General features: G+C 45.4%; 1 protein-coding gene across 1 annotated transcript; it reads left to right on the forward strand.

Moving 5' to 3' along the window:
* HAS2 (hyaluronan synthase 2) lies at window positions 1–27,730 on the forward strand. The gene is made up of 4 exons (XM_063924445.1): window positions 1–580; window positions 19,016–19,642; window positions 22,469–22,570; window positions 25,512–27,730. The coding sequence occupies exons 2-4, from the start codon at window positions 19,016–19,018 to the stop codon at window positions 26,439–26,441; spliced, it is 1,659 nt and encodes a 552-aa protein (XP_063780515.1). The 5' UTR covers window positions 1–580; the 3' UTR covers window positions 26,442–27,730.

Below are 27,730 nucleotides of genomic sequence, written 5' to 3' on the forward strand. Positions count from 1 at the left end.
CCTCCGCCCCTATTAAAGTCAGGATCACAGCAGCAGTTGCACTGGTTTAAAGACCCCCTTAACTTGAAGAAAGGAGGAAGAAAGGCTGCAGCAAGGGGTGGGGGGGAAACGTCAAACAGCGTCTGGAAAGAATTACCCTGCTGATGGTATGGAGAAATCTGCTTAAAGAGGACCTGAGAGCAGAGTATGAGCCCCACACAGGCTGCACATCTGGATTGCCCACTCCTGCCTGCCCTGCAGACCAGCTCCACATGCACACTGACAGCATAAGAGCCTCTCGGTGCTCTTCAGCCATTTATTTTATACTTAGCCTAGATAGAGTTTTTATTATTTTATTTTTTCCAAAAAGTTGGAATACAAGTGGAATTTTTTTAATATATATATAGATTATTAATTATTGAACCTCTTCTTTTTTTTTTATTTTATCGCCACCTTTTACTTGTGGTGTTCGTTTTCTAATCACTGCCTCAAACCTGGCTGCCCAGGGCTGATCTCCTATTACCTCAGTAGACTTGGAAGCCCACCCATCGGACTGCAGCGCCTGTGACTCTACATAGGACTCTCTGGGACACCCATCAAGGTAAAAACTTTCCTTCTCTGCTATTTCACGTGCTGCTGCTGCTAAGCAGCTGGAAGGCTCAGGCTGGGGAACTACAAAGCTCAGCATGTCCTGGCAGTGGCTGGCTGGGCATGCTGAGACTTGTAGTCTTATAGGCTCCATAGCAAGCTGGGGATTTACAGTAAGTTCTTGGCAATTTTGGCAAAGGGGGAGCTTGTTAAATTAAAGGCACATTGTCACTTCATTCAATGGTACTATATACTAGTATCAGATACTATATATTCAGTAATACTACATCTATCTATCTATACGTGTAGTTATCTATATCTATCTAGCTATGTATACATACAATATATAAATATATATATATATATATATATATATTATCTATAGCTTTACCTATTTATTTATTTATTTATTTATCTATCTATATATGTAGTTATCTCTATCTATCTATCTATCTATCTATCTATCTATCTATCTATCTATCTATCTATCTATGTATACATACAATATATATATATATATATGTATATATATATATATATATATAGTTATCTATAAATAGCTTTACCTATTTATCTATATATGTCATTATCTATATCTATCTAGCTATATATACATACAGTATATATATATACAGTATATATATATATAGCTATCTGACTATAAATATCTATAGCTATCTATCTATAAATACCTATAGCTATCTATCTATAAATATATATGTTATCTATATATATATATATATATATATATATATATATATATATGTAGCTATCTATAAATATCTAGATAGATAGATGGCTATGTATCTATCTATAAATATCTATAGCTATCTATATCTATCTATATTTATTTAAATAATATAGGTATATAGTATTTTAATATTATTATGATATATAATTATTAAGATATTCCAATATTGTATTATTTAGATATTATTTGTAAAGTAGTATTATGTATTAGATAAGGAAATGTCCCATGACTTCCAGCCATCAGAGTAAGCCAGTCTGTGCAGGAATGATGGATCAGTCTTTGTTACCTTGCTATATATCCATGACTGCTGAGTGTGTACATTGTGAGCTGCTAGAATGTGTATCCATTCATTGTACTGAGTGTCTTCCGCTATAATGATGCTTGTGGATGAGGAGGGGGCGTGAGGCTGCAGAGTGCCTGCAGCTATACAGTACGTGCCAGTGACTTGTCTAGGTACGGGGTGGGGTGTATGTGAGCGCGTGGGGGGTGTCAAGTCCAAACTCAGAGGAATGACAAAAGGGGGAATGAGTGATGGGACACAGACACCTATTCACATTACAAATCCAGGGTGGTGGCCTTTGTCCGGCTGTGTATCCCATGTCAGAGCCCACTTCACACCTATCCAGCTCAGCATATGAATGGGGGGAGGGAGTTTGTGATTGTAGCAAGCGTCTTACAATGGGGGAGATATATCAAGTCATTGAGAGAGATAGTATAAAGTGATAAAGTACCAACCAATCAGCTACTAACTGTCAGTTTGCAGGCTGTGTTTGAAAAATGACGGCTGCTGAGGGCTTGGCTTGATACATTTCCCCCAATCACTGTACTCAGCATGTATGGGCATGTTCTGCATCAGTAGGAGGCGGAGCCAGCGCTGTGGGTGTTGTGGTGGTGGCAGCAGCACCCCCTATATTTGTGCTGCCGCTCTCTATGTCTATGCATGCCTTTTTTGCAGTCATATAGGGGACACCCCAATTATTTGCTCCCATGCCTTCCTCTGACCCTGCCAGGGTCTGAAACGTGGCATCTTATATACCCACTTCTATGAAGCCTGCTGGATGGGGACCGGGGTGAGGTTGCTGGCAGATGCTCAGCAGTCAGATAGCCACACTGTATTAGAAAACCAGATTTGTGCTCCCTCCCTGTTTGGGCCAGGAACCAGAATTGTGCTGGAACCAGTAATGAGGGATAGAACGTTATTTGGCACACTTCTTCCACAGCGAAAAGCTCAGTCATTAATAAGAGAGACAGAGGCAGCCGGGGGAGACAAACATGTGGATTCATAGCACAGTCAATGTGATGGAACAGTGCATCACTGTGGCACCTTAATGCAGATTTCACAGCAGAGAGAACTGGTGTTATCCCAGAGAAATCAGCTGCAAGCTCCCTGCTATTTGCTCCTATCACTTGCAGGAGTGAGCTGGGTATATAGACCATAAAATGCACCGTACAGAGAGGCCAGTGTATGTGAGACTTGGCTCTGCTCCTGAGCATCCAGCTTACAGAGTCATGAAGTTGCCTGTTGTACTCCCCTCGCCCACGTGACCCATTTGGGGGAATACCTTTGGCGTCACAGGGCTGCAGACCTCCCTGAGTGACGCAATGCCCCCCTCCTTCCCCTGGGCCTGTGATTGGATGGCCAGCTGTAGGCTGGGGGTTCCCTGCAGTTGAGAACTAAATTTGGAACTACAGCGGAGATAATGAAGGAGCATGGAGCGTTTTGCAGTAGTGGTGACAGCATAGAGATTACACTGGGATCCTGACGCTGTTGGGACACAGGGGGAGCGGAAGCTGCTATCTCTACTTCTATTAGGATAGGGACTTTTTTTTCCATTGGAGAGTTGGAGAACATTTTCCTATGCTTCAAAATCTTCACCATCACCTCCCTCTTTATCTCCAATGGCTAAGAATAGACCATGACTGGGTTTATTCCATGTATAGTCCTTACTGGTATAATGGGAAAGGGTCCTGCGACAATGATGAGGTATAAAAGTCACAATGGAAATACAGAGACAGAGGTATCGCATAGAAAAGGTGGGAAAATCCGGCTTTAGAACGTTCAGGTATTGTGCCAAGTGTTAACAAAAGCCGTACGGCGCTGCGGACCCTTTGTGGCGCCTTGTATATAAAAAAGTAATAATAATAACTAATTATAGATGTGACACTTTAAAACTCACGGTACAGCTTGGTCACTGCTTTTCATCTGTTTCAAGTCATTAAAATGTTTAACGCAACGCGTTTCACAAATGTGCAGGTAAATTAGATGCACCACCCAATGGAATATAGGAAGCGATGTTCTACTAATCCTTTGAGAGGCTGATAGAGTAGTGAGAGATAAAGTACCAACCAATCAGCTCCTGTAATTTTTCAAACACAGCCTGTATCACGGCAGTTAGGAGCTGATTATTACATCTGCCCCTTATTAGTCTATGGGGGACATGTACTAAGCAGTGATAAAAGTGGAGAAGTGAGCCAGAGGAGAAGTTGCCCATGGCAACCAATCAGCATTGATATAACATTTATAATTTGCATACTATAAACATATACAGAACAGCTGATTGGTTGCCACTGGCAACTTCTCCACTGGCTCACTTCTCCACTTTTATCACTGTTTGGTACATGTCCCCCTATATCTCCCTCATTTAAGTCATCATTATCGTAGCAATCTGCTGGCGACAGTAACTATTATAGAAGAGTACTGGGTGACACTGAAAGGTAACATGTAACCTACGCGCAGGCAGCCATTTTTGGGAACATCAGTGAGGCGTGAAACGGACAGTGTGTTGCCGCTGATATTGTGGCAGCTTCCAGAATGCCAGCCTTTATTATGGGGAGGTGATGGGTGTGTCTTTAGCTCATATTCATTTACATTTAATGGGAATGAGTGATAACTATTATTATTCTTTCATGTCTATAGCACCATTATATTATCCAGAGGATACTCATCTCAGCGCTGGTATTTGTTTACCTCTTTTTGGCTTGAAAAAAAATCAATATTGGGCTATTTCGCATCTTATGCCCACCTCTATTTCTTTCTACTCTGATATAGTGTAATAATCAGAGAATGGATAACTCCATATTTGCCTACCCTCCCTCATTCTGCAGGAGATTCCCTGAAATAGAAGCAGTCTCCCTGACTCCCTGAATAGTCCAGCAATCTCCCTGATTGCACCTTACCCCCATTATGTAGCTGTTACATTCTTGGGGGAAAAAGAAATCAGAGATAAATACATTGAAATGGGATCATCAGCGCCATTTCCCTGCATTGGTGATAAGGCTTAAATGATCCCTATGGCTACATGCATTTTAAATAAGGTTTCTTGTGGCCACTTGCAGTATATGGAACCTCTTGTAAAACACAATACACAAACAGACCTTGCAAAGTATCAGTGGGGGTCGTTCCGACCCGATCGCATTCTGCAGTTGTTTGCAGCGCAGCGATTGAGTCGGAACTGCGCATGCGCAGGTAGAATCGGTCGCTGGGTGGGAGGGGGCGGCACGGCGGCATTTGCCTGCTGTTTTGGGGGCGTGGTCTGGCCAACGCAGGCGTGGCCGGACCGTGCGGGGGGCGGCCGCAGCAGCTGCGAGACGTCACACGCAGCCGCTGCGACTCGGAGCAGCGACGAGTAACTCTCGGCCAGCCACATGAGCTGCCGCTGTGTGATGCTTTTGTACTTGGGGGGGGGGGGGGGGGCTAAGATCAACACGGAATGACCCCCAGTGTCTTTTCTGCAACAAATAGATATTACTAAGTTTGGGCCTCCTTTACATGTGGATGTCAGTCATTTTCATAACGCGCCTCTCAGATGTAGCGGTACACGCCCGCGCTGATGGCTGTTACTTTCTCCCTGAAATGCTTTTTCAAAAGTAGACAAGTATGTATAACTGTGACGTATTAAAAAGTATGAGTTACCCAATGACATCTAGAGATCTAAACAGATTTGCTTTAAATGGAATCCTTATCTAAAGTGCACCAGCTACGTTGTGTTACCTCACAGTAATATATACACATATATATACAGTAGGTTGGTGTTTCCACACTTGTGGACCACCCTGTATATTTGCATTGAACTGTTATCCTGCTTAATCCCCTAGTGGGACAGTTCAAGGGTGGTCCATTTATATATCCAGGGGGAATACACAGTAGCAGATCAGCTTTACTTGGGATTTTAATGTTCCTTATATATATTGGGGGAGAGGAAATGTTCAGCATTTTGTTACTATGGGAAACTTAGTAAAACCCACAAAGAAGTTTTCCATAAGTTTCCTTTGTGGGTGACCTCATGATAATACTTTCATTTGATGTTACTTTTTATAAACTTGCAACCAAGCCATCGATAGGAAAAATAGGATGGCCCCAAGAACCCGTAAAGTCATATACATTATTATAACACTGAATTGTCAGTTGTTGTTGTTGTTATTATTATTACATTTCAGACTTAGGGGAAGATTTACTAAGCCATGGAGAGAGATAAAGTACCAGTCAATCAGCTCCCATGTTGCCGATTGTGTTTGAAAAATGACAGCTGGGAGCTGATTGGTTGATCGTTTATCTCTCTCCACTTTATCACTCTCCAGTGTTTAGTACATCTGGCCCGTACACTGAAACTTGTCATTTATTATAATGCTGTAATTCCCCAGGGTAATAAGTGAAGTAGCGCTGGTTTCCTATTGGAGGAAGCCCTCGGACACATCCAGCTTAGAACTCTCCAATAAATATTTAGAGTATGTAGTGTCCCATATGTAGCGGGTTTATGTTGTTGTCCCATGTGAGATGTTTGTGTATAGCAGCATATTAGTGTTATTAGACTGTTTACTCCTATTACGCTATGGAAGTCTTATATAGTCAGCGGTAAAGCATCTGTCTCCGCTGCTGTGAGAGAAAGCATATGGCCAGCAAAGCTGTCACCTCTTCTCACTCACATGTCCTCACCACCTCAGTGACCTGGTCATTGGCTCCCAGAGACCGCTACAAGTCAATGAGGATTATTAGTAGTAGGTGTTACTGCGCTCTGTGGTCGTTGGCCAAGATGCAACAAAACGGATTCTTGTATCACCGTTTCTGCTTCGTATAATGAGGGGGCATTCCGAGTTGATCGCACGTAGCAACTTTTTGCAGCCCGTGCGATCAATTAGACGCTGCCTATGGGGGAGTGTATTTTAGCATAGCAGGGCTGCGATCGCTTGTGCAGCCCTGCTATGCAAAAAAAGTTTTGTGTAAAGACCAGCCCTACAGCTACTTACCCTGTGCGACGGATCCAGCAATGAAGGTCCCGGATTTGACGTCAGACATCCGCCCTCCAAACGCTTGTACCCGCCTGCGTTCGCCGAACCACTCCCGGAAAACGGTCAGTTGACGCCCCGGAACACCTTCCTCCTGTCAATCTTCTTGCGGTAGCCGCTGCGACAGCTTTCTTCGTACGCGGCGTCACTGCAGGGGCGACGGCCGTCACCGGACAATGACGCGCCTGTGCAATGCGGCCGTTCCAACCCGATTGCACGGCTGCGAAGAAGGGCAGCGTGCGATCGGGTCGGAATGACCCCCCGAGCCCAGTGTACGTTGTGTGCGTGCGATCAGGTCGGAATGACCCCCAGAGCCCAATGTACGTTGTGTGCTAATATTGTGCCTAGTAGTGGTCCTGTGAGCTCTGCTGCCCAGCAGGACATGTCCTGCATCTCATACAGAGAAGATATAAATAGTAACCAAGCTTCATTTACACCTTACACATTTGCTGTCCTTTAAACACACTGGGGCCAGTTCAGTGACGTGCCATGTGTCCGTGCCATGTGTCGTGTTCCGGAACAGCACACATTGAGATCCCTGTATCGCTGAGTCTGCCGTGCAGCCATAGTGGTACCTAGAGATGCAGTAGCCGTCCTCATGGGCAAATACAAGCAGAAATGTACATGGCAGGATGTATGTCGGCACATCGCCTCTGGTTGACTTGACCCCATTGGCAGATGCTGTTGGCCTATACGCCTTATAACAATCTTTTCATGTTGTGTTTCATACATGAATGAATGTTGGGCTGTTTGGCTGTGATGTAGCAACAGTGCTGAGCATAAGGCAAATCATTTGTTACAGAAATTAGCAAGAGGCCTTTTTTGGGGATAGTATTGGGATCCCGGCATTTGGGATGCCGACTGTCAGAATACCGACACTCAGCATCCCGACACCTGGTTGGTGAGTAATCGACCCCTAATTTCCCTAACCCTCCTTTCCTGCAGCCTGACCCTATCCCTCCACCCCCTCCGCAGCATAAGCCTATCCCTCCCTCCCCCGCATGGTAACCTAACCCCCACTAGGGTGCCTAACTATAACCCTCCGTCCCCACAGTTTAACACTAACCACCCCCCTGCAGCCTAACCCTAATCCTCCTCCCGCAGCCTAAACCTAACATCCCCCCGCAGCCTTACCCTAATCCTCCCCCCGCAGCCTAACCCTAATCCTCCTCCCGCAGCCTAAGGCTAACATCCCCCCCGCAGCCTAACCCTAATCCTCCTCCCGCAGCCTAAGGCTAACATCCCCCCCGCAGCCTAACCCTAATCCTCCTCCCGCAGCCTAAACCTAACATCCCCCCCGCAGCCTAACCCTAATCCTCCCCCCGCAGCCTAACCCTAATCCTCCCCCTGCAGCCTAAGCCTAACATCCCCCCTGCAGCCTAACCGTAATACTCCCCCCGCAGCCTAAACCTAATCCTCCCCCCGCAGCCTAAGCCTAACATCCCCCCCGCAGCCTAACCCTAATCCTCCCCCCGCAGCCTAAACCTAACATCCCCCCGCAGCCTAACCCTAATCCTCCCCCCGCAGCCTAAACCTAACATCCCCCCCGCAGCCTAACCCTAATCCTCCCCCCACAGCCTAAACCTAATCCTCCCGCCGCAGCCTAACCCTAATCCTCCCCCCGCATCTTAACCCTAATCCTCCCCCCGCAGCCTAAACCTAATCCTCCCCCTACAGCCTAACCCTAACCACCCCCTGCAGCCTAACCCTTTTCCTCCCCCCGCAGCCTAACCCTAATCCTCCCCCCACAGCCTAACCCTAATCCTCCCCCCACAGCCTAACCCTAATCCTCCCCCCGCAGCCTAACCCTAATCCTCCCCCAGCAGCCTAACCCTAACCACCCCCCGCAGCCTAACCCTAATCCTCCCCCCACAGCCTAACCCTAATCCTCCCCCCGCATCCTAACCCTAATCCTCCCCCCGCAGCCTAACCCTCATCCTCCCCCCGCAGCCTAACCCTCATCCTCCCCCCACAGCCTAACCCTAATCCTCCCCCCGCAGCCTAACCCTAATCCACCCCCCGCAGCCTAACCCTAATCCTCCCCCCACAGCCTAACCCTAATCCTCCCCCCGCAGCCTAAGCCTAACATCCCCCCCGCAGCCTAACCCTAATCCTCCCCCCGCAGCCTAAACCTAACATCCCCCCGCAGCCTAACCCTAATCCTCCCCCCGCAGCCTAAACCTAACATCCCCCCCGCAGCCTAACCCTAATCCTCCCCCCACAGCCTAAACCTAATCCTCCCGCCGCAGCCTAACCCTAATCCTCCCCCCGCATCTTAACCCTAATCCTCCCCCCGCAGCCTAAACCTAATCCTCCCCCTACAGCCTAACCCTAACCACCCCCTGCAGCCTAACCCTTTTCCTCCCCCCGCAGCCTAACCCTAATCCTCCCCCCACAGCCTAACCCTAATCCTCCCCCCACAGCCTAACCCTAATCCTCCCCCCGCAGCCTAACCCTAATCCTCCCCCAGCAGCCTAACCCTAACCACCCCCCGCAGCCTAACCCTAATCCTCCCCCCACAGCCTAACCCTAATCCTCCCCCCGCATCCTAACCCTAATCCTCCCCCCGCAGCCTAAACCTCATCCTCCCCCCGCAGCCTAACCCTCATCCTCCCCCCACAGCCTAACCCTAATCCTCCCCCCGCAGCCTAACCCTAATCCACCCCCTGCAGCCTAACCCTAATCCTCCCCCCACAGCCTAACCCTAATCCTCCCCCCGCAGCCTAACCCTAATCCTCCCCCTGCAGCCTAACCCTAATCCACCCCCCGCAGCCTAAGCCTAACATCCCCCCCTCCCATGGCTTACCACTGAGGACTCCCGCCAGAGCTCGATCAGGATTCTGGTGTTCAGGATTCTGACATTCTGGATCCTGGCACCGGCATTTCTATCCATGTCGGGATGCCGGTGTCAGCATTTGGAGCGGTGTCGCGATTCCGGTGTCGGTATCCCAAATGCCGAGACCCTGACAAGATTCCCTTTTTTGCACCCACTGCTGATGGTCAGCATATAAAGTAGCATGAGAGGTTGCAGTTGTAATAGACGCTGACTTATCAGCTCATTAAAGGCTCCGCTAGTACTCGTATATGACCCTAAAAGGGGTTATGTCATCCGTTCATTATTCAGCAAACAGATGTAATCTTAAGGTGTGTACAGACGGGATCCGGTCTTTAGGTCGACAGTAAGTAGGTCGTCACTATCTAGGTTGACCTCTATTGGTCGACAGTAAGTAGGTCGACATGGTTTCTAGGTCGTCAAGGACTCTAGGTCGACATGACAAAATGTCGACATGAGTTTTTCACATTTTTAAAAAATGTTTACACTTTTTCGGACTTTATGATCCACGTGGACAAAATCTTAAGGAAAGTTAGTGCACATCTCAAGGTGTTAGGCAGTTTTCGATACCGATTTGATCCCGATGCGCGCTCCTGCGGGGTCGGTATCGCAAGGCTAGATAGACTGCAGGCAAGTCAATCTTGACTATCTAGTGTACTATCTAGTACAAAGTATACTCACAACTGGCACTCAGTCAAAATCTGTACTATCTGTGCTATCTGCGTTATCTGGGCTCTGGGGGAGTTCAAGGGAAATCGCATTGGGGTAATTCAGAGTTGATTGCAACAGTAAATTTGTTAGCAGTTGGGCAAAACCATGGGTGTCATTCTGAGTTGATCGTTAGCTGCCGTTGTTCGCAGCACAGCGATCAGGCTAAAAAAATGGCATTTATGCGCATGCATATGCACCGCAATGCGCAGGCGCGACGTACGGGTACAAAGACATTTGTTGTTTTGCACAGGTTCTAGCGAAGTTTTCAGTCGCACTGACGGCCGCAAGAAGATTGACAGGAAGAGGGCGTTTCTGGGTGTCAACTGACCGTTTTCAGTGAGTGTGTGCAAAAACGCAGGCGTGTCTGAAAAAACGCAGGCGTGGCTGGGCGTTCGCTGGGCGGGTGTATGACGTCAATTCCGGACACGAATAGGCTGAAGTGATCGCAAGCGCTGAGTAGGTTCAGAGCTACTCAGAAACTGCACAAACTGTTTTTGAAGAGCTCGGCTGCACAGGCGTTCGCACTTCTACTAAGCTAAAATACACTCCCCAGTGGGCGGCGGCATAGCGTTTGCACGGCTGCTAAAACTAGCCAGCGAGCAATCAACTCGGAATGACCCCCCATGTGCACTGCAGGGGGGGCAGATGTAACATGTGCAGAGAGAGTTAGATTTGGGTGGGGTGTGTTCAAACAGAAATCTAAATTGCAGTGTAAAAAGAAAGCAGCCAGTATTTACCCTGCACAGAAACAAAATAACCCACCCAAATCTAACTCTCTCTGCCCATGTTATATCTGACCCCCCCCCCCCCTCCCCTGCAGTGCACATGGTTTTGCCCAACTGCTAACAAATTTGCCTCTGCGATAAACCCCCTTAGTCAGTCGGGCATAGCATGCATCTCAACCGTGTGTACACACCTTTAGTGTCCGATTGTTTATGACTGTACCGCTTGTGTCATCTATAAATGGCGTAAGGGGTATTGTCAGAGCAGTAACAAGGGGTGTGCAAGCGGTGGTATTCATGTGACCGGCGGTCAGCAGACCGCCGTTCACATGATCTCGCCCAAAATCCCGCCCCCTCACTATCCCGACGGTCGGCATGCCGACCAACAGGGACAATAACCACTCATGACACCCATAGAATAGGAATAGAACCCATGGCGACCACAGGTCGCCACCGAGCCCGCAGCGTGGCTAGTGAAGCCAGCCCACAAGGGGCTTGCTGCACTCGCCCATCCCCGCTGGGATCCCAGCGTCGGTATGCTGACCGGCGGTCAGGAGACCATCAGTCAGCCATACTAACTACACCCATGTGCAAGTGGTGTCATAGCACAGAGCAAAGGGCCCGGGGGCAGACCTGTACTGCCCCAGAGCAACTGCATGGAACAGCACCCTGCTGCCAGTATCGCTGCTGCAGTGCCACTGCCAACCAGAGCATCCTCAGGACGCTCCCGCATTGCTGCACTTCTTGGTGCCCCCCCATTAGTCAGAGGTGGGCTGTCAGCAATTCACCAGAGGACCCAGCACTTAGGATAGTTGTTAGGTTCATTGAAGGTGGTTGACATGTTAATGTTATAGAGTCACATGATCATGTCCACAGACCAATCAGGAATCTCGGCTCAGATGTCGATCAGTCTCAGCTAATGGGGATGTGTTTTACAGAAACAAAGCACCAATGTCCACAGTTTAATGTCTCTCTTTGCCTATATATGAAACAACGAATAGCTCCCACCCTGCCTTTCAGCCCATTCATTGTTCTGCTGGTTTCTGGCGCCTAGGATGCTTGGCAGGGAACTGATGTGCGAGACCGTTGCAGACATGATATAATTTTCCACTGCGATCGTACATGCATCCAGTAACACAGGCTCTGGTGGGCAATCAAGTTGAGTTTACATTCTTTACATTAATCCTTCCCTTCCTATACACTTATGAGCTTACGCTGCACATGGATTATCACCGAGACTGCTTCACTTGAGACAGTATCGCATTGTTTAGTATTAGAGGAGCTACAGCAATATATAAATCATTATTCTGTTCTACGTCTAAATGCCATTATCCTAACATAAAACACTAACACGTTTCTGTGTCTCGCTGACAGTCGCCTTTCCCTAGAGGGCCAACGATTAAACTGCAGATCTATCAAACCTTCTAAATAGGACAAGAGGGGGTGTGGCCCAATAACACCCAATCAGATTCTAGCTATCATTTATCTATTATATTCTATAAAATGATAGCTAGACTCTGGATACTATGGGCAACACTTCCACTTTTCCTTTTTAGATGGATTGATAAGTCTCCCCTTACACAGCGGAGACTGCCATTTTGTGAAGTCTCCCCTTATACAGCGGAGACTGCCATTTTGTGAAGTTGGTATACCGTATGTTTGCAGACTCCAGTGAGAGCGGGACTCCAGTTAGAGCAGGACTCCAGTTAGAGCAGGACTCCAGTGAAAAAGGGACTCCAGTGAGAGTAGGGAACAGGGAGAGCTGCAGGCTGGTGTTGCGTTGACTCAAAGTGCCTCATGCACTTGTCACTCCCCTCAGGGGTCTTCTAAGAGAGGAGAGTGCCCCGTGTGCAGGTTCCATGCAGTCCCCCTCCTCTCTTAAAAGACCCCTGAGGGGACTATTAAGGGGTACATTTACTAAGCAGTGATAAGAGCGGAGAAGTGAGCCAGTGGAGAAATTGCCAATGGCAACCAATCAGCACTGAAGTAACATCTATAATTTGCATACTATAAAACGATACAGAGCTGCTGATTGGTTGATGGGGAAATATCTCCACTGGCTCACTTCTCCGCTCTTATCACTGCTTAGTAAATGTACCCCTAAAGGGGGGTACTCACGGAGCGATATTCTAAGCAATCTGACTAGATTGCTTAGAATATCAGCCTGATCGCTCCGTGAGTACCCCTTACAGCGATAGCGATGCGTAGCCCCTCGCATCGCTATCGCTGCTGCTAGATTGGCCTGCATGCAGGCCAATCTAGTGAGTCGCTCACTTCACCCGCTGGTTGAAGTGAGCGGCCTCCCGTCTCCCCCCGCATGCTCAGCACAGATCGCGCTGTGCTGAGCGGCGGGAGAGATGTGTGCTGAGCGGTTCGCTCAGCACACATCTCTCATGCATCGGCCCGTGGGTACTGGGCTTAAGAGAGGAGAAGGCCTGTGTGCAGGCTCAATGCAGTCCCCCTCCTCTCAGGCAGTGAGTAGACTCTGGCTTTATTCCAGAGTCTACTGCGCATGCGCAGGTCTCCGGTAACATGGCACCTGTCCCCTGTTCCCGGGGACATCTGTATTGTGCATGTGCAAATCACAGGAAAAATGGTGTCGGCGGCCATTTTCTCAGTAGTTTACATATGCAGCACCGGCAGACGACGCGTACTTCCGGAGGGGTAAGTATAATAATATAGGTGCAGCCATTCTAGGTACGCCTGTGCTTCCCCTACAGGAGATCCCGGAGGTAAGTCGGAGCTACTAACTAAGTCACCCGATCTCAAGCAAGGAAAGCCATAAGACTGGACTATAATGGCGGAGTTTCGGAAACTCTGGTTTAACGTATACAAACTTTATTTGAGAAAAAATCAGGAGTACAAGTGGAATAATCCAAAGGAAAAAGTGTAGATATGGAGTCTCCAGGTCATGACCTCCCTCCAGGAGGGGTCGGGCACTTACAAAGCAGGTCTCCTCAAATCCAGAAAAAAGTAGTGCTACACTCCAGTTGTTGCATCAAAACATGCTTATTAGAGTTACTTATACTCATTACAAGTTATTTTTATAAAAGCAGAGCGGACACCGGAGAACATCTTTCTGTACTTGAGGAATGGGATTTTTTTGTTTTCTCGTGTGGGTGTTCACTAAAGTGTACCCTTTCTTTACACACAGTAAAGACAGCCATTTTGTGGCCTGAACCAGCGTTCAGGAAAACACTGCCTATCCAGTCACTAAATCTTGGGATAGCACTGAGACACTGTTATATATTATGGGGTAAATGTAGTCCATTTCGTTTAACCAGCAACTAGCATGGAACATCCTGGTAGACATTTTGCTAACCTCCAACATGACCTTTTGCATGGAACATCCGGGTAGACATTTTGGTAACCTCCAATATGACCCCTTCTACCAGGTACCAATTCTCTATTCCTGGATGTCCCACTTAATTTCTGATTGCAGTAATCTGAGTTATAACATCCTTCTCATCAATTAATCAGTTTAGCACAGAGCAGTGCATTTTGTACATGGCGGAAGGGGTCACGTTGGTGGGTCAGTAACCATGGCGATGCGTGCACTCAGGTACTCCCGTATACTTGTTGCATTTTCCTTGTGTTTCCCCCTCACAAATGCAGGGTGCAGTATGACTGAAGACTGTGTGTAATCACCTAATTCACCGGCACTGATGCTAATTGCGTTATGTTAGCATGTGGCACACCAAAGCGTTTGAACAACAGTCCCCTGATTATTTTCAACTAATGTTTACTACAAATGTGACTTTGATATACATTCAGCATGTTCCAAAACAGGGGCAGCCCTTGTTGGCGATTTGTGTTTTTCCCCCCAGAGATGCAGTTTATCCTGAAAGGTGATTTTGTCCCATTCTATGAAAGTATAGAGTTTTTTGTCATTGAAAAAACATGTGCTATATTGAGGTAAATTCACAGCATTCCAATACCACAGTGAGGTCTTTAAATATCCTGGCGTACTGCCTGAGAACAAGTAATGTGTGTACAGGCTCTTTACTTTTAAAACTCCCATTTATATAGGATTTAGCCTTCAGTAATGTGTAACGTTGCTGCAAAACAGAGTTAAATTAAATGTCGCTATCTGCTCAGATAGGCATGATATCCAGGACGCTTCTGTGTTCCCAGTTCACCCCTATCATACCGCATCCATTACTGTACAACTACAGAGGGGAAGGTTTATCAAATATTGGAAAGATTTAAAAGGGATATGTACTAAGCAGTGAATACAGAGCAGCTGATTGGTTGCCAAGGGTAACTTCTCCACTGGCTCACTTCTCCACTCCTTTCACTGCTTAGTACATCTCCCTCATAGAGGAGAGAGATAAACGGCAGGATGCATCAATGTTGATTCTGCGATCAAACCTTAGAAAATGCAGTTTTCGGAGATATGGCTGCTTACCTTATATGTGCCAAGCTCCAGAATGTGATACAACCTTTAGCTTAAAACCCAATGGGTAACGCTGCGGCACGTGCATCACCTGACTCCCTTCGGGCCATGATTCACCCGACCATACTTACCTTACTTTTAATTTCTCCTCTCTGGAAGAAGCCCGGAGAGGAGACGTTGCAGGGAACTTCGGGGGCGGGGCCGGGTTGTGACATCATTGTGATTCGCAACATTTTAGCCCATCCCCCACCACGCAGACTCGCGAATACCGGTGAGTAACTCTCCACCCTGCCCGCATCACTAGGGTGAGAGCAGGATGTGGGAGATCTACCTGCTCTTCCTGTGGGAGCCCCCCGCAACTTCTGGGAACGTAGGTAGGTATGTACCCAAAGCATGCGCAGAAAGCACTCCTGCGCCACAAACCCGGAAGTCCTATCATCGCAAAGGACGGCTCATATCCGGCATTAATAAACAGCATGCATACGGCATTAATAAACGCCGATATGCGTGCAATGAGTGTTGGGATGCGTCACATTCATGCATCCCGCCCCATGTAGCAACCAATCAGCTTCTTTCATTTTTCTCGCACAGCCTGTACAATGACAGGAGCTGATTGGTTGGTACTTTATACCTCTCCAGTTTATCTCCCTTCAAGTACTGATAAACCTCAAGAGTATGTTACTGTTATCCTCAAATATATTGAATCGCGATTGTACATCAATATGTAATATGTGGGCGCAATTTAAATAAATAGTACATAAATGTTAATCAACAACTTGAGGGCTTATATATGTAGTCAATTAAAGATGAAATACTTTATTTTTTTAAAGGATGTTTAGCAACTTTTACAACAGGAAAAATCGTGGCGTCAGATGCTAAAGGAAAAAAAATATTTTTAAGCCATGTCGTTGGGTTTGCAAATTCTGTACAGACGTTTCAGTCTTCCGCCAGCGAAAATGACTTCAGCATCTGCTTGTAGCTGGGAGATGCTGTCTGAAGTCAAGGCTAAGCCTACAATGGACTTTGTAACGTGCAGGCTGTTTGGGCTGGTTACGGCTGTACAGGAAAGGCAGCGTTCGAAGCTGTATGATGTAAGAGGGTGGTGTTCCAAAATCCGTCTGAAGCCAACAGATGACGCCTGATGAGAGTAATCAGAGCATGCTCAGCTGGCTGATAAAACACAAAGAAACGAAAGGCCAGCCACCGCTTATCGTGCTGTTCCCAGGCCCTCAATCTTTTTTTTCTTCCCCTTCTTCTATAAAAACAAGCTACCACCTAAGCTTATAATCTGGAGCTGTTATGGGGCTCTCAAAATGGGTGGAAAAAGTTGCTTATAGGATCTGTGCCATTGGATCTGTGCCTCGAACCTCTTAATGTAGAGGCTACACCCAGTTTTAGCAAACAGATTCCGAACGCATGTGAAGTTCTCCGTTATAGAGTCTGGTTAGACGCACGTTTACTGCGTCGGAGCGTTGCGCATCCACGTGGCCTGTTCCTTCTTTTCTAAGCTTTATTAAGAGTAACGATAATAATATGGTTCATTGCTGGAGATTATACTGAAAGACAGAGATTCGGGGGCAGATGTATTAAGCCTGGAGAAGAGATAAAGCAGTGATAAGCGGAAGGTGATAACGCACCAGCCAATCAGCTCTTAACTCTCATTTTTCAAACCTGTAATGATTGGCTGGTGTGTTTTCACCTTCCGCTTGTCACTGCTTTATCACTTTTCCAGACTTAGGGGTCTATTTACTAAGCCTTGGATGGACATAAAGTGGAAGGAGATAAAGTCCCGGCCAATCAGCATCTAACTGCCATGCCACAGGCTGTGTTTGAAAATGACAGTTAGGAGTTGATTGGCTGCCACTTTATCTCCGCCCAAGGCTTAGTAAATAGACCCCATAATATATCTGTCCCTCAGGGGTAGATGTATTAACCTGGAGAAGGCATAAGGAAGTGATAAACCAGTGATATGTGCAATGTGAGAAACACACCAGCCAATCAGCTCCCATATGTAAATTAACAGTTAAGAGCTGATTGGCCCGTGCATTATCACCTTGTACTTAACACTGCTTTATCACTGGTTTATCACTTCCTTATGCCTTCTCCAGGTTAATACATCTACCCCTCAGTTACATGAATGATGATTGGCTAATGAGTATTGCAAATTGCTGGGGTCAATTCAGTAGGGAGCGAATTAAATTCATGCACGCTAATACAAACCCCCTTTGGGCCTGCAAACTGAATTACACAAGGTTAGAGGCAATGTAGGGTACAGTTGCTGGCATTCCAATGCCATAATTGCCGGCACCGCCTGGGCACAGCTCCTGATTGAGCTGTCCCCTCTGAATATTGTCTTATCTCATAAATAGTATATAAGAGTACAGGTAAACATAATATTGTTTGGGCATAGTTGTTTATTTCTGTTTCAATTAGGTATGACATAAAAGTGTTGATGTTTCTGTAGATAAACTGATCTTTGTCGTATCCAAGGGCACCAAAACTAAACCTATCAGCTTGGTTGATGTAAAGGTCTTGGTGAAGCACACAGAATGCAGCAATATAAAATATGATGTAATGTATTTAATAAAAGTTGAAGGAAGGTGTTGTGTACAAACTAATAGAGTAAAGTTATCTGAAGGTGTATCACCTTTAATGCATCATAACGCTGACAATATATTTGTGGAGCCTTAGAATGAGTGCTTGAGCGTTTCGCATTCTAGTGCTTTAAACGTCTTGCAGTGTCAGAGATCGCACAGTAGGGGGCAGACAGGAGCACGGCTCATAAGCAGGTGGTACCCAGATTGTTACACCACTGACTATACAGGTAGTGATGTCTGTCAAACAGGAAATAGGAATTTGTCTAGATAGATTAATATAGTCTCCGTCACTGGGCAGCAGGAAACGAGGAGACAGATAATTGTGAAACAAAAACTTTTCTGGCACAATTAGCAAACATGATGTGTAGTTAGCTTACTGCATACGTTATCAAGCATAGGATATCGTTAGCTCGTTATTTATTTATATTATTATATATGTGATGATAACAGATGTATAAACTCCTGTAAACCGTTTGTGTGTCGTTAATGAATTCTGATGTATCTGTTTATCATCGGTGAAACCTAATGTCATCATTTCAATATTCACTCGGAAAAGTTGTGTCTAACTAATAATTATTTAGGGGCTATGTATCAAAGCTTGGAGGGTGATAAAATGGAGAGAGATAAAGCGGGATGTACTAAAGGGAAATTGCGTCCAAAACCCTGAAAAATTCAGTTTACGGATTTCGCATTTCCCATATGTACTAAGCACCGGAATGCGATGCATTCTGGATATTAGATGCGGTGGGTAATGCCAAGCCTATGGGCTTTATTCAGCAGTTCCCTCTGAGAGGGATCCAATTAGATCCCTCCCACCACCCACCAGCCCACAAAGTGGCAACCAGTTAGCTCCTAACTGCTATTTTATAGGCTGTGTTTAAAAAAAAATGACAGGAGCTGATTGGTTGGTATTTATCTCTCTCTACTTTATCAAGCGTTGATACATATCCCCCTTAATTTCAGCTGCCAAGTATTATGGATGTTAGAAATTGCTTCGGTGTCCTGTATAACAGTACTCGTGTCTTTAATGGTGACTTACTATATTCTTATAATGCACAATAGGGGATATATTATCCTGTATCCTGTTCATTGGTGGTACCAGGGGTATATTTGTAGATTTGCCACTGACAATCTTTATGTCTTTTGTTGTTTCAGATGCATTGTGAACGATTTCTGACCATCCTAAGAATAATTGGAACTACCCTGTTTGGAGTGTCCCTCTTACTAGGAATTACTGCTGCTTATATCGTAGGGTACCAGTTTATCCAAACGGACAATTACTACTTTTCATTTGGACTGTACGGTGCAATACTGGCACTTCACCTCCTCATCCAAAGCCTCTTCGCTTACCTTGAGCACAGGAAAATGAAGCGATCTCTTGAAACGCCTATTAAGCTGAACAAATCAGTTGCCCTGTGCATTGCTGCATACCAGGAGGACCCTGACTACTTAAGAAAATGTTTACTGTCCGTCAAACGGTTGACCTATCCTGGAATGAAAGTCATCATGGTCATCGACGGCAATAACGACGACGACATCTACATGATGGATATGTTTAGCGACATCATGGGCAGCGACCGGAGTGCCACTTACATTTGGAAAAACAACTTCCACGAGAAAGGAACCGGTGAGACAGAGGAGTCGCACCGAGAGAGTATACAGCACGTGACTCAGTTGGTTCTCTCCAACAAATACATCTGCATCATGCAGAAGTGGGGAGGAAAGCGCGAAGTGATGTATACCGCCTTCAAAGCACTGGGGAGAAGCGTGGATTATGTGCAGGTAGGTAAAAAAGTCACTGCTTGTGTGCCAGTAAAAACATGTCCAGGATAAAGGGCCTTTTGTGCGAGCCGTGTAGCACGTTCGGGAGATGCCAGGCTCACTCGGACACAGTGAACCATTCAGGCTATTTGAAACGTCGTGTGCTCCAGGAAAGGGGTTGTCTCCCTTGTATGAAGTGGCTGAGTAAACTCTAAACTGACATGAAAGTGGTTAACGTCATTCTTGAGAAATGACAGGGTGCCGCTTGGAGACAGATTTACCCCCCAAATACATGTGTTCCTAGAAGACATGGCAGATGCAGAAACCAAACACAGTCGCCGGGTTTGGAACACGGCACGCACACACGTAGTCGCCTGTCACCTGATGTGGTTAGAATAATACCTGGCCAGACGCTGCAGTATATTTATACTCTGATTGCAAGTAGAGCACCGCCTTCGCGAATTAATTATATAAGACATTAAGAGTTTGTCAGTTACCGACCTGACGCCCGTCGCCTTGTTCCAAAAATACCCCTTCCAGGTGCACACGTTTATATTTTACAAAGCATCCATATGTTGCTACAAAGCCCCCAAACGGAACCCATTTCAACCCTTTACCTGAACATCACTATTTAAAGGGAACTCATTTCCTGTAAATTATTTCTTACAGGAACTAAGGGCCTGATTGAGTTGTGCGCTAATGCCCCTGCAGCTGCAAATGTGTTCGCTGATACTGTGCCAAAATCTGCAAATACTGCAGTCGTCTGGATTTATATTGAGACGCCCAGCGGCAGTTTATATGAATCCCGGCAGCTGCATACAGAGGCGAAGCTTTGGTCGCAGATCAGTCTGCTGCACGGCCGTAATAATAAAAATAATAATATTAATAATAATTATCAACATTAGTAATGTTAATATTTGAATTGCTAGAATTTTGCTGGAAATTAAACAGATCCAATGTCATTATACGAAGTTATTATTATAACTATTATTCGTTATTTCAGTTTAACCCACATCTTCTTTAAAGTCAACTTTGGGGTTTATTCTAACGTCTTTGTGTAAAGACCGACAGACTGTTCCCAAAAAAAATTTTTCAAAAAAAAGATGAAATAATATCACTTTCTTCCACATGTGCAACAAAGCTGCCTTTTTCCTTCGTAGGAAAGTGAAGCCGGAACGCAGGTCTGATTTCAGCCGTGGCTTCCTGAGCTGCATATGGCATACACATTTCTCTTTTAACTTGTGCTGCGTAACACCTGAAGATCGCCCGTCTCCTTTAATGTTAGCTGAGGTCAAGCCGATGTAATCCCAGCGGGCTAGGAGTTGCAGGGCTCGCAGGCGTGAATTAGGAGCGCTGTAGACATGTTAGGTAAAACGCACGCAGTTGGCGAGGTGAAATAGAAAATATTTCCTCTAGAGAACGTCAATTCATTTTTCAAGACATAAAAATTCCCTCAGCTTGCCTCCTAATTCCATTGTCTCCTAGCTATGAGTAAGGGGGGTCTACTTGTCCCTCCAGACCCCTCTATACAATAGGCAGGGTCTCCTCGCCCCGGCACACCAAGTACATCTGGTGATAGTTGTCAGCGTTTGACGTTACATATGTGAATTTTCTATTCCCTGAACAGTCTGTTGGTATTTTTCCAGGAAAACTAGTTTCTCATTCAAAGAACTTTTTTTTTGTTAACCTTTCAAAAATATTCAAAATTATGATGCAAGAAAAAAAAAGTCTACATGCAATTACCTTAAAAAAGCCATCAATAGCTAATTTCAACAAATCTAATGCAGTTTTAATTCCAGACTGTTACTTTTAGTTCACTTCCTCTCTCATTTAGTCACTTTGGCCTCGCAGGGATTATTTGTTTATCTGTTATTATTTATTTCGTCCGTTCCAGCGCTGAACAGCTGCAAAAGTCCTATTTACTGAGCAGTGAAGCAGCAGTGAGATGATATAATAAGAGTCTGTTGCTGAAAGCAGATCAGCAAGGCGTAGAGGCCAAGGCACACGGTTCTTGTGTTTGCAACGCAGAGATGTTCCCACCATGCAGATCATCTCAAGCGGCCAAGTATCTGTTTCCAATATGGCTGCTTGGACGCCTGCCTCGGCCTTACTCCACAAATCAGGGCTGTGACACTAAGGGAGCAGAGATGAGCGCTGATGGAGCCAAGTGATTTTAAAGATCAGTTGGAGAAAGCTCTTCTCCTAGTTTATTTTGATTAGTAAAGTCTGCTACCTCCAAAACATTCACGTGAAGACTTCCAGCTATGTGTGGTAGCTTCCACGGCGGCGCTTGTTGTCATGACGAGATCATATCATGTGACTAGGGTTCCCTTCTTCATGAGAGAGTATGACCAATTTTAGACATCCACCGCTGTTTTATTAACCGCTCATCGTGTAGCCATTTGATGGGATTCCTCCTTGTATTCCCCAATTGGTTTTGTCATCAAAACTTACAGCAGGTCCTAGGATGGAGTGTATGTAGCACTTCACTGGTCGCTGCTGTCCAGTCAGGTGAAACGTTCACACAATCAGGTGAAACGGTCACACAATCAGGTGAAACGGTCACACATTCAGGTGAAACGTTCTCAACACACCTTCCCTTCATGCTCCTGGTTAGTGGGGTTGGCAATCCTCGTGACTCGTACGGTCAGACAGGCCGCTGCTGTGCTACATGTGGTAATGGAAGTTTAAGGAAGAGGATCACCTGCAGTGGGTGGGGGTTGCTAGTTTAAAGTGAGATGTTGAGGTCCATATAACTCAATAGCCAACGTCAGGAATTCTACAGTTTTTCAGGAAAAGTGTTATCTTTAATTATCTAACATTGCTGTTATGTTTGTTTCATTTTAGGTATGTGATTCTGATACGGTGCTCGACCCTGCGTCATCTGTTGAGATGGTTAAAGTTTTGGAGGAAGATATGATGGTGGGAGGCGTGGGAGGAGATGTCCAGGTAAACAAAAACAAGTTACATGTGATAAAAAAAAAAGATTTAGGGGTAGATGTACTAATCTTTGGAAAGATGGAAAGTAGAAAGAGATAAAGTACCAGTCAATCAGCTCCTAACGGTCATGTTACAGGTTGTGTTTGAAAAATGACTTTTAGGAGCTGATTGGTTGGTACTTTATCTCTCTCCAAGACTGAGTACATCACCCCCCTTGGTCACTGGTTCCTAGGGAATGTTTGCTCTATTAGGCATGGTACTGGTACTTATACACTGAGGGGACTTCTGTAGGCTGGACTTTATAATACTATCTGAGCATTGGATAATTAGGGGGTCAAACTCACCTGTACCAAGCTCACATCAACATCATATAAAGAACAGGCAACACTGTATTACTGATTACAGAAAGGGACAGTTATAAAGCTTCTCACCAGTATACCAGTGTGGCGAGATTTGTAGACTGTTCCATCCTATCAGCCACCACATTGCAGTGGATCACGTACGTGCAGTGGGGTGAACAGGAGCCCACCAGTGTGAACTAGGGCCACTGTGGCATAATGTGAACTGGAGGCAGTGCTTTGTATAATGTCAACTGGGGAACTCTTCGGCATAATGTCAACTGGGGGCACTGCAATGTGGCACAGTGTGAACTGGGAGCACTACAATGCGGCACGATAGGAACTGGCAGCACTAAATTATGGCACAATCTGAACTGGTGGTACCGTGCGGCATAACATGAGCTAGGGCGCTACTGTGGAGCAGTAAATGAACAACCGCTGCAAAGAGAGGTTTCTGTCTAGAAACTGCAATTGTTCCGTGTTGCACAGGCACTGCACATGCTCCGTTGCGGAGCACTCACACCTACAGCCTGTGCGGAGTCGTACGCACCTCAGTCCACTTGCGGATGTACAGGCATATCTGGCGTCAGCGGTGCATACACGCCTCTGCTGAGTTGTGTGAGCGTTTCGGGGGCGTGTAGACGGAGTTGCGGACTGTGCTGATTTGCTGGTGCGCAGTCACTTGTCTGATTTCAGATGGGTCTCTTGCCCCAGGTAATGGGCTGCATGCTGATAATGATGGCAGCTCTATGAAGAATGGACAGGGGCGGATCGGTCACAAAGATAAATGTCACTCTGCTTACGTGTGATTATTAGTTCCGCACACGTAGTACGTCACTGTGTGCGATTGCACCTGACTTGTGTGCGTCTCTGAGCTCCCTAGAGCTCAGAGACGCAAAAAGATAAAAAAATAACGACAAAAAAAACCAAACAGTTATCAGTTTAATCAAAATGACCAAATTCTTAACAACATTTCACTTCCAGACTCCAGAAAGGAAATACGGGGTGATCTCACCAACATTTAGGACATATAGGTTTCCCTGGCTCTTGAGCCCTAGTAATGCGTCTCTAAGGCTTTTGATTGCACAATATGGGGAGCACAGATTTATCTGCCTCTTTACCCTACAAAGAGCTCCCACTGCCAGCCAGTTATTGCCTACAGAGATGTCTGACTGTAGTCCAGACTGGCCTAGCTGCAAGTCATTACCAAGAGTTCCTTGCTGGGTTTGGCTAGACCTGCCTCTTTGAAATACATCCTTACAGTCACTTGGATGACACGAGGCTTGCTGAAATGCTAATTTATGATTATCCAGAGAGCCGGCAGGAAGGACAGCCACGCTGGACAAGCAGTTGTGCTTTCACAATTAAAGTAAACCAAGGAGAAACACTTAAGACCTTTCTTTTGATGTTCGGCTCAGTGTTCCATGGTTCCTCTTTCTCATACATATAATTTGCTCGTCTGATGTTGAGTAATTATTCCTGTATTAAATCCCATCCTTGTACTTAGCTGGCTTACTGCTTTATATTACCTTTGTATATTTTTTGTTAGGTATTGATGTTGTTATTATTATTATTATTGAGTCAAATATTACAGAGCAGTAGTTATAAATGGAAAGGAATGATACAATGAAATTGATGCTGTTTGCTAAATATACTGTGTATTTTTAAGTGTCTTATGTTCACTTTAGGATTCACTATAATGTTTATTTTCATTTTGAATTATTAATGGGATTTCATAAAACTTTAAGGAATTGGGGCATATTTATCACAAACAGCATTATTAATGTGGCTGTAGGGGGTCATTCCGACCCGATCGCTCGCTGCAGTTTTTTGCAGCACAGCAATCGGGTTGGAACTGCGCATGCGTCGGCGCCGAAGTGCGCCGGCGCATGGCCGAAGGCCGTCATTTCCTAGCGATTGCCTCTGCCTGATTGACAGGCAGAGGCGGGAGGCGGCGGCACGGCGGCGTTTGCCCACCGTTATGGGGGCGCGGTCAGGCCAACGCAGGTGTGGCCGGACCGTGCGGGGGGCGGGCCGCAGTGGCTGCGTGACGTCACACGCAGTCGCTGCGACCAGGGGCAGTGACGAACAACTCCCGGCCAGCCGCAGGAGTTGCGCTGGCCGGGAGTTACTCCACAACTTGCTAGGTGACTGTGGTAAATATTGCCCATTGTGTTTTTCACCAAAGATTATAGTCCGGATGTAATGACGTCCAAGATGCCGGCTTTTTTAAAGGGACAATCACTTATAAGGCAAAACCATTTAAAAAAAAACATCAGAGATCGGCCTGCATCTCGCACTACCGGCGATCGCGTCATTACATCCGGCCCTATATATCATACAGGCACAACTGTAGTTTTGATGCATTTGGAGATGACACAGAACAACTCTCTGCTAAGTGGGTTTGATACAGTTATATTGCACCCAAGGCCATTAACTAATTCAACGTTTCAATAAATGCCATTTTTAGAAAAGGTCTCACCTTAAATGATTCTCATTGGGCAGTTTGGAATTCCTAGAGATAGATGTTTGAATTGTTTCTTATACTGTATAGTTTTGGCTTGCATATTGCGTTAATAACTCATACATTTTCTTTTATCTTTTCTCCGCAGATTTTAAACAAGTATGAATCCTGGATATCTTTTCTGAGTAGCGTTAGATATTGGATGGCCTTCAACATCGAGAGAGCTTGTCAGTCCTACTTTGGCTGTGTCCAGTGCATTAGTGGACCACTGGGGATGTACCGGAATTCACTGCTTCATGAATTCCTTGAAGACTGGTACAATCAAGAATTTATGGGTTCCCAATGCAGTTTTGGAGATGACAGACATCTAACCAACCGGGTCTTGAGCTTGGGCTATGCAACCAAATACACAGCAAGGTCAAAATGCCTTACGGAGACACCTATCGAGTATTTGCGATGGCTTAACCAGCAAACAAGGTGGAGCAAGTCCTACTTCCGAGAATGGCTATACAATGCCATGTGGTTCCACAAACACCATCTATGGATGACTTATGAAGCTGTGATCACCGGGTTCTTCCCTTTCTTCTTAATTGCAACTGTGATTCAGCTGTTCTATCGAGGACGGATATGGAACATTCTGCTCTTCTTGTTGACCGTACAGTTCGTTGGCCTCATCAAGTCTTCGTTTGCCAGTGTTCTCCGAGGGAACATCGTCATGGTTTTCATGTCACTATACTCAGTGCTCTACATGTCCAGTTTACTACCGGCAAAGATGTTTGCTATTGCCACCATCAACAAAGCTGGGTGGGGCACGTCGGGAAGGAAAACTATCGTGGTCAATTTTATAGGATTAATACCTATAACCGTTTGGTTTACAATCCTCTTAGGTGGCGTGGTTTTCACAATATGGAAGGAAACAAAGAAGCCATTTGCAGAATCTGAACAGATAGTTCTTATAGTCGGTGCAATACTTTACGCATGCTACTGGGTGATGCTGTTGACTTTGTACGTGGCGCTGATCACAAAATGTGGCAGGCGGAAGAAAGAGCAGCAGTATGACTTGGTGCTTGATGTATGATGATACTCAATTACCTGCAAAGTGTGCAAACTTAACAGATATTATCAAAAGCCTTATTTTCTAGGAGTTTTACGGACATGAATTCATGTCTTTAAGGGAAATACAACACTGCTGCTGGGATCTCAACAAACACTAATTGTGCCTCATTTTCACGCATCCAAAGCCAAAATAGTTGAACGCTTTTGAGAAAATGAACACATGTTTAAAAGCCAGGCCTCTTCTTGGTTCAGGGGAGGCCATTTTGTTTGTGCACTTTTTTTTGGTTATCATTGTGCATATGCCTGACAGTGTTATGTTCTATATATACCTCACTGGTCATGCTTATGTTTTGAGTGGTCATTATGGAAAGGAGTTTGAAAAATTTCTAGGCCTCATTCACTAGTGGTTCTTTTCTACAGGGCGGTCCAGACGTCTCCTCGCTTCGGGATAATTCCATACGTAGAGAAAATTGGCCCTTTTTTAACAAACTGCAACTTTATTCACAAAATATTTTATTGACAAAACGCAGGTAACCTTTGAGAATGCCTGTGTCAAAAGACGGACGTATAGAAATTTTCGTGAAGAGGAAGCAGTCGCAAGATTGCGACGGACTTTAATAGGAAACATGACAAGAACATCACACACAACACTGGTGCCAAACTTATTAAGAAGTTCAAGAAGACTTGGGGAGGGGGGATGTATCAAGCCTTGGAGACACAAGTAACTGCCCAAACCAACCAATAAGATTCTAAATGTCTTTTCAAAGACTGTGCCAAATGAATTACAGAACCTGATAGGTTGCTTTGGGCAACATCTCCACTTTCTCCTCTCCACGGCTTGATATATCTACCCCTGGAATTACTACAGACCAAATGAGAAGCAGTTGTCCACGTACACCAACATATGAATGTTAAACAGTTTTAATTTTACCAATGTATGGAATTTTCCCTATGTATGGGGACTTTTGGGTCACCCTGTATTTTTTTTCCTCTGGAAAAGTTCCTAGTAAGTTGGCCGAGTGGCTCTAGCAATACAATACAACGTTATTTATAAACTTTGTTTTTGAAAGTTACTATTTTATTTTTAATTTTTTTTAGTGATGGTCCAAGGGCCATCAATTATAAATGCCGCGTGTGCTTAAAACAAAAGCACGGTGGCTATGCTGTATTTTTATATTATTGTATTAATTATGTTTTTTATTTGTATGCCAATGTTTCAAAATTTTTACATATTTTATATTTTACTTATCTGATAAATCATTCAGTTCTCTATTCTTTGTTGTTGATGGTTTTTTTTTTTTTAAACTGATA

Source organism: Pseudophryne corroboree, chromosome 5 (assembly GCF_028390025.1).
Source record: "Pseudophryne corroboree isolate aPseCor3 chromosome 5, aPseCor3.hap2, whole genome shotgun sequence".
NCBI lineage: Eukaryota > Metazoa > Chordata > Amphibia > Anura > Myobatrachidae > Pseudophryne > Pseudophryne corroboree.

What these genes read in the sequence shown, in the direction of transcription:
- HAS2 (XM_063924445.1), top strand. Translation starts at nt 19,016, where the DNA reads ATGCATTGTGAACGATTTCTGACCATCCTAAGAATAATTGGAACTACC. An exon ending in GAAGCGTGGATTATGTGCAG is followed by an intron (nt 19,643 to 22,468) that starts GTAGGTAAAAAA and finishes GTTTCATTTTAG; the next exon opens with GTATGTGATTCTGATACGGT. An exon ending in GCGTGGGAGGAGATGTCCAG is followed by an intron (nt 22,571 to 25,511) that starts GTAAACAAAAAC and finishes TTTTCTCCGCAG; the next exon opens with ATTTTAAACAAGTATGAATC.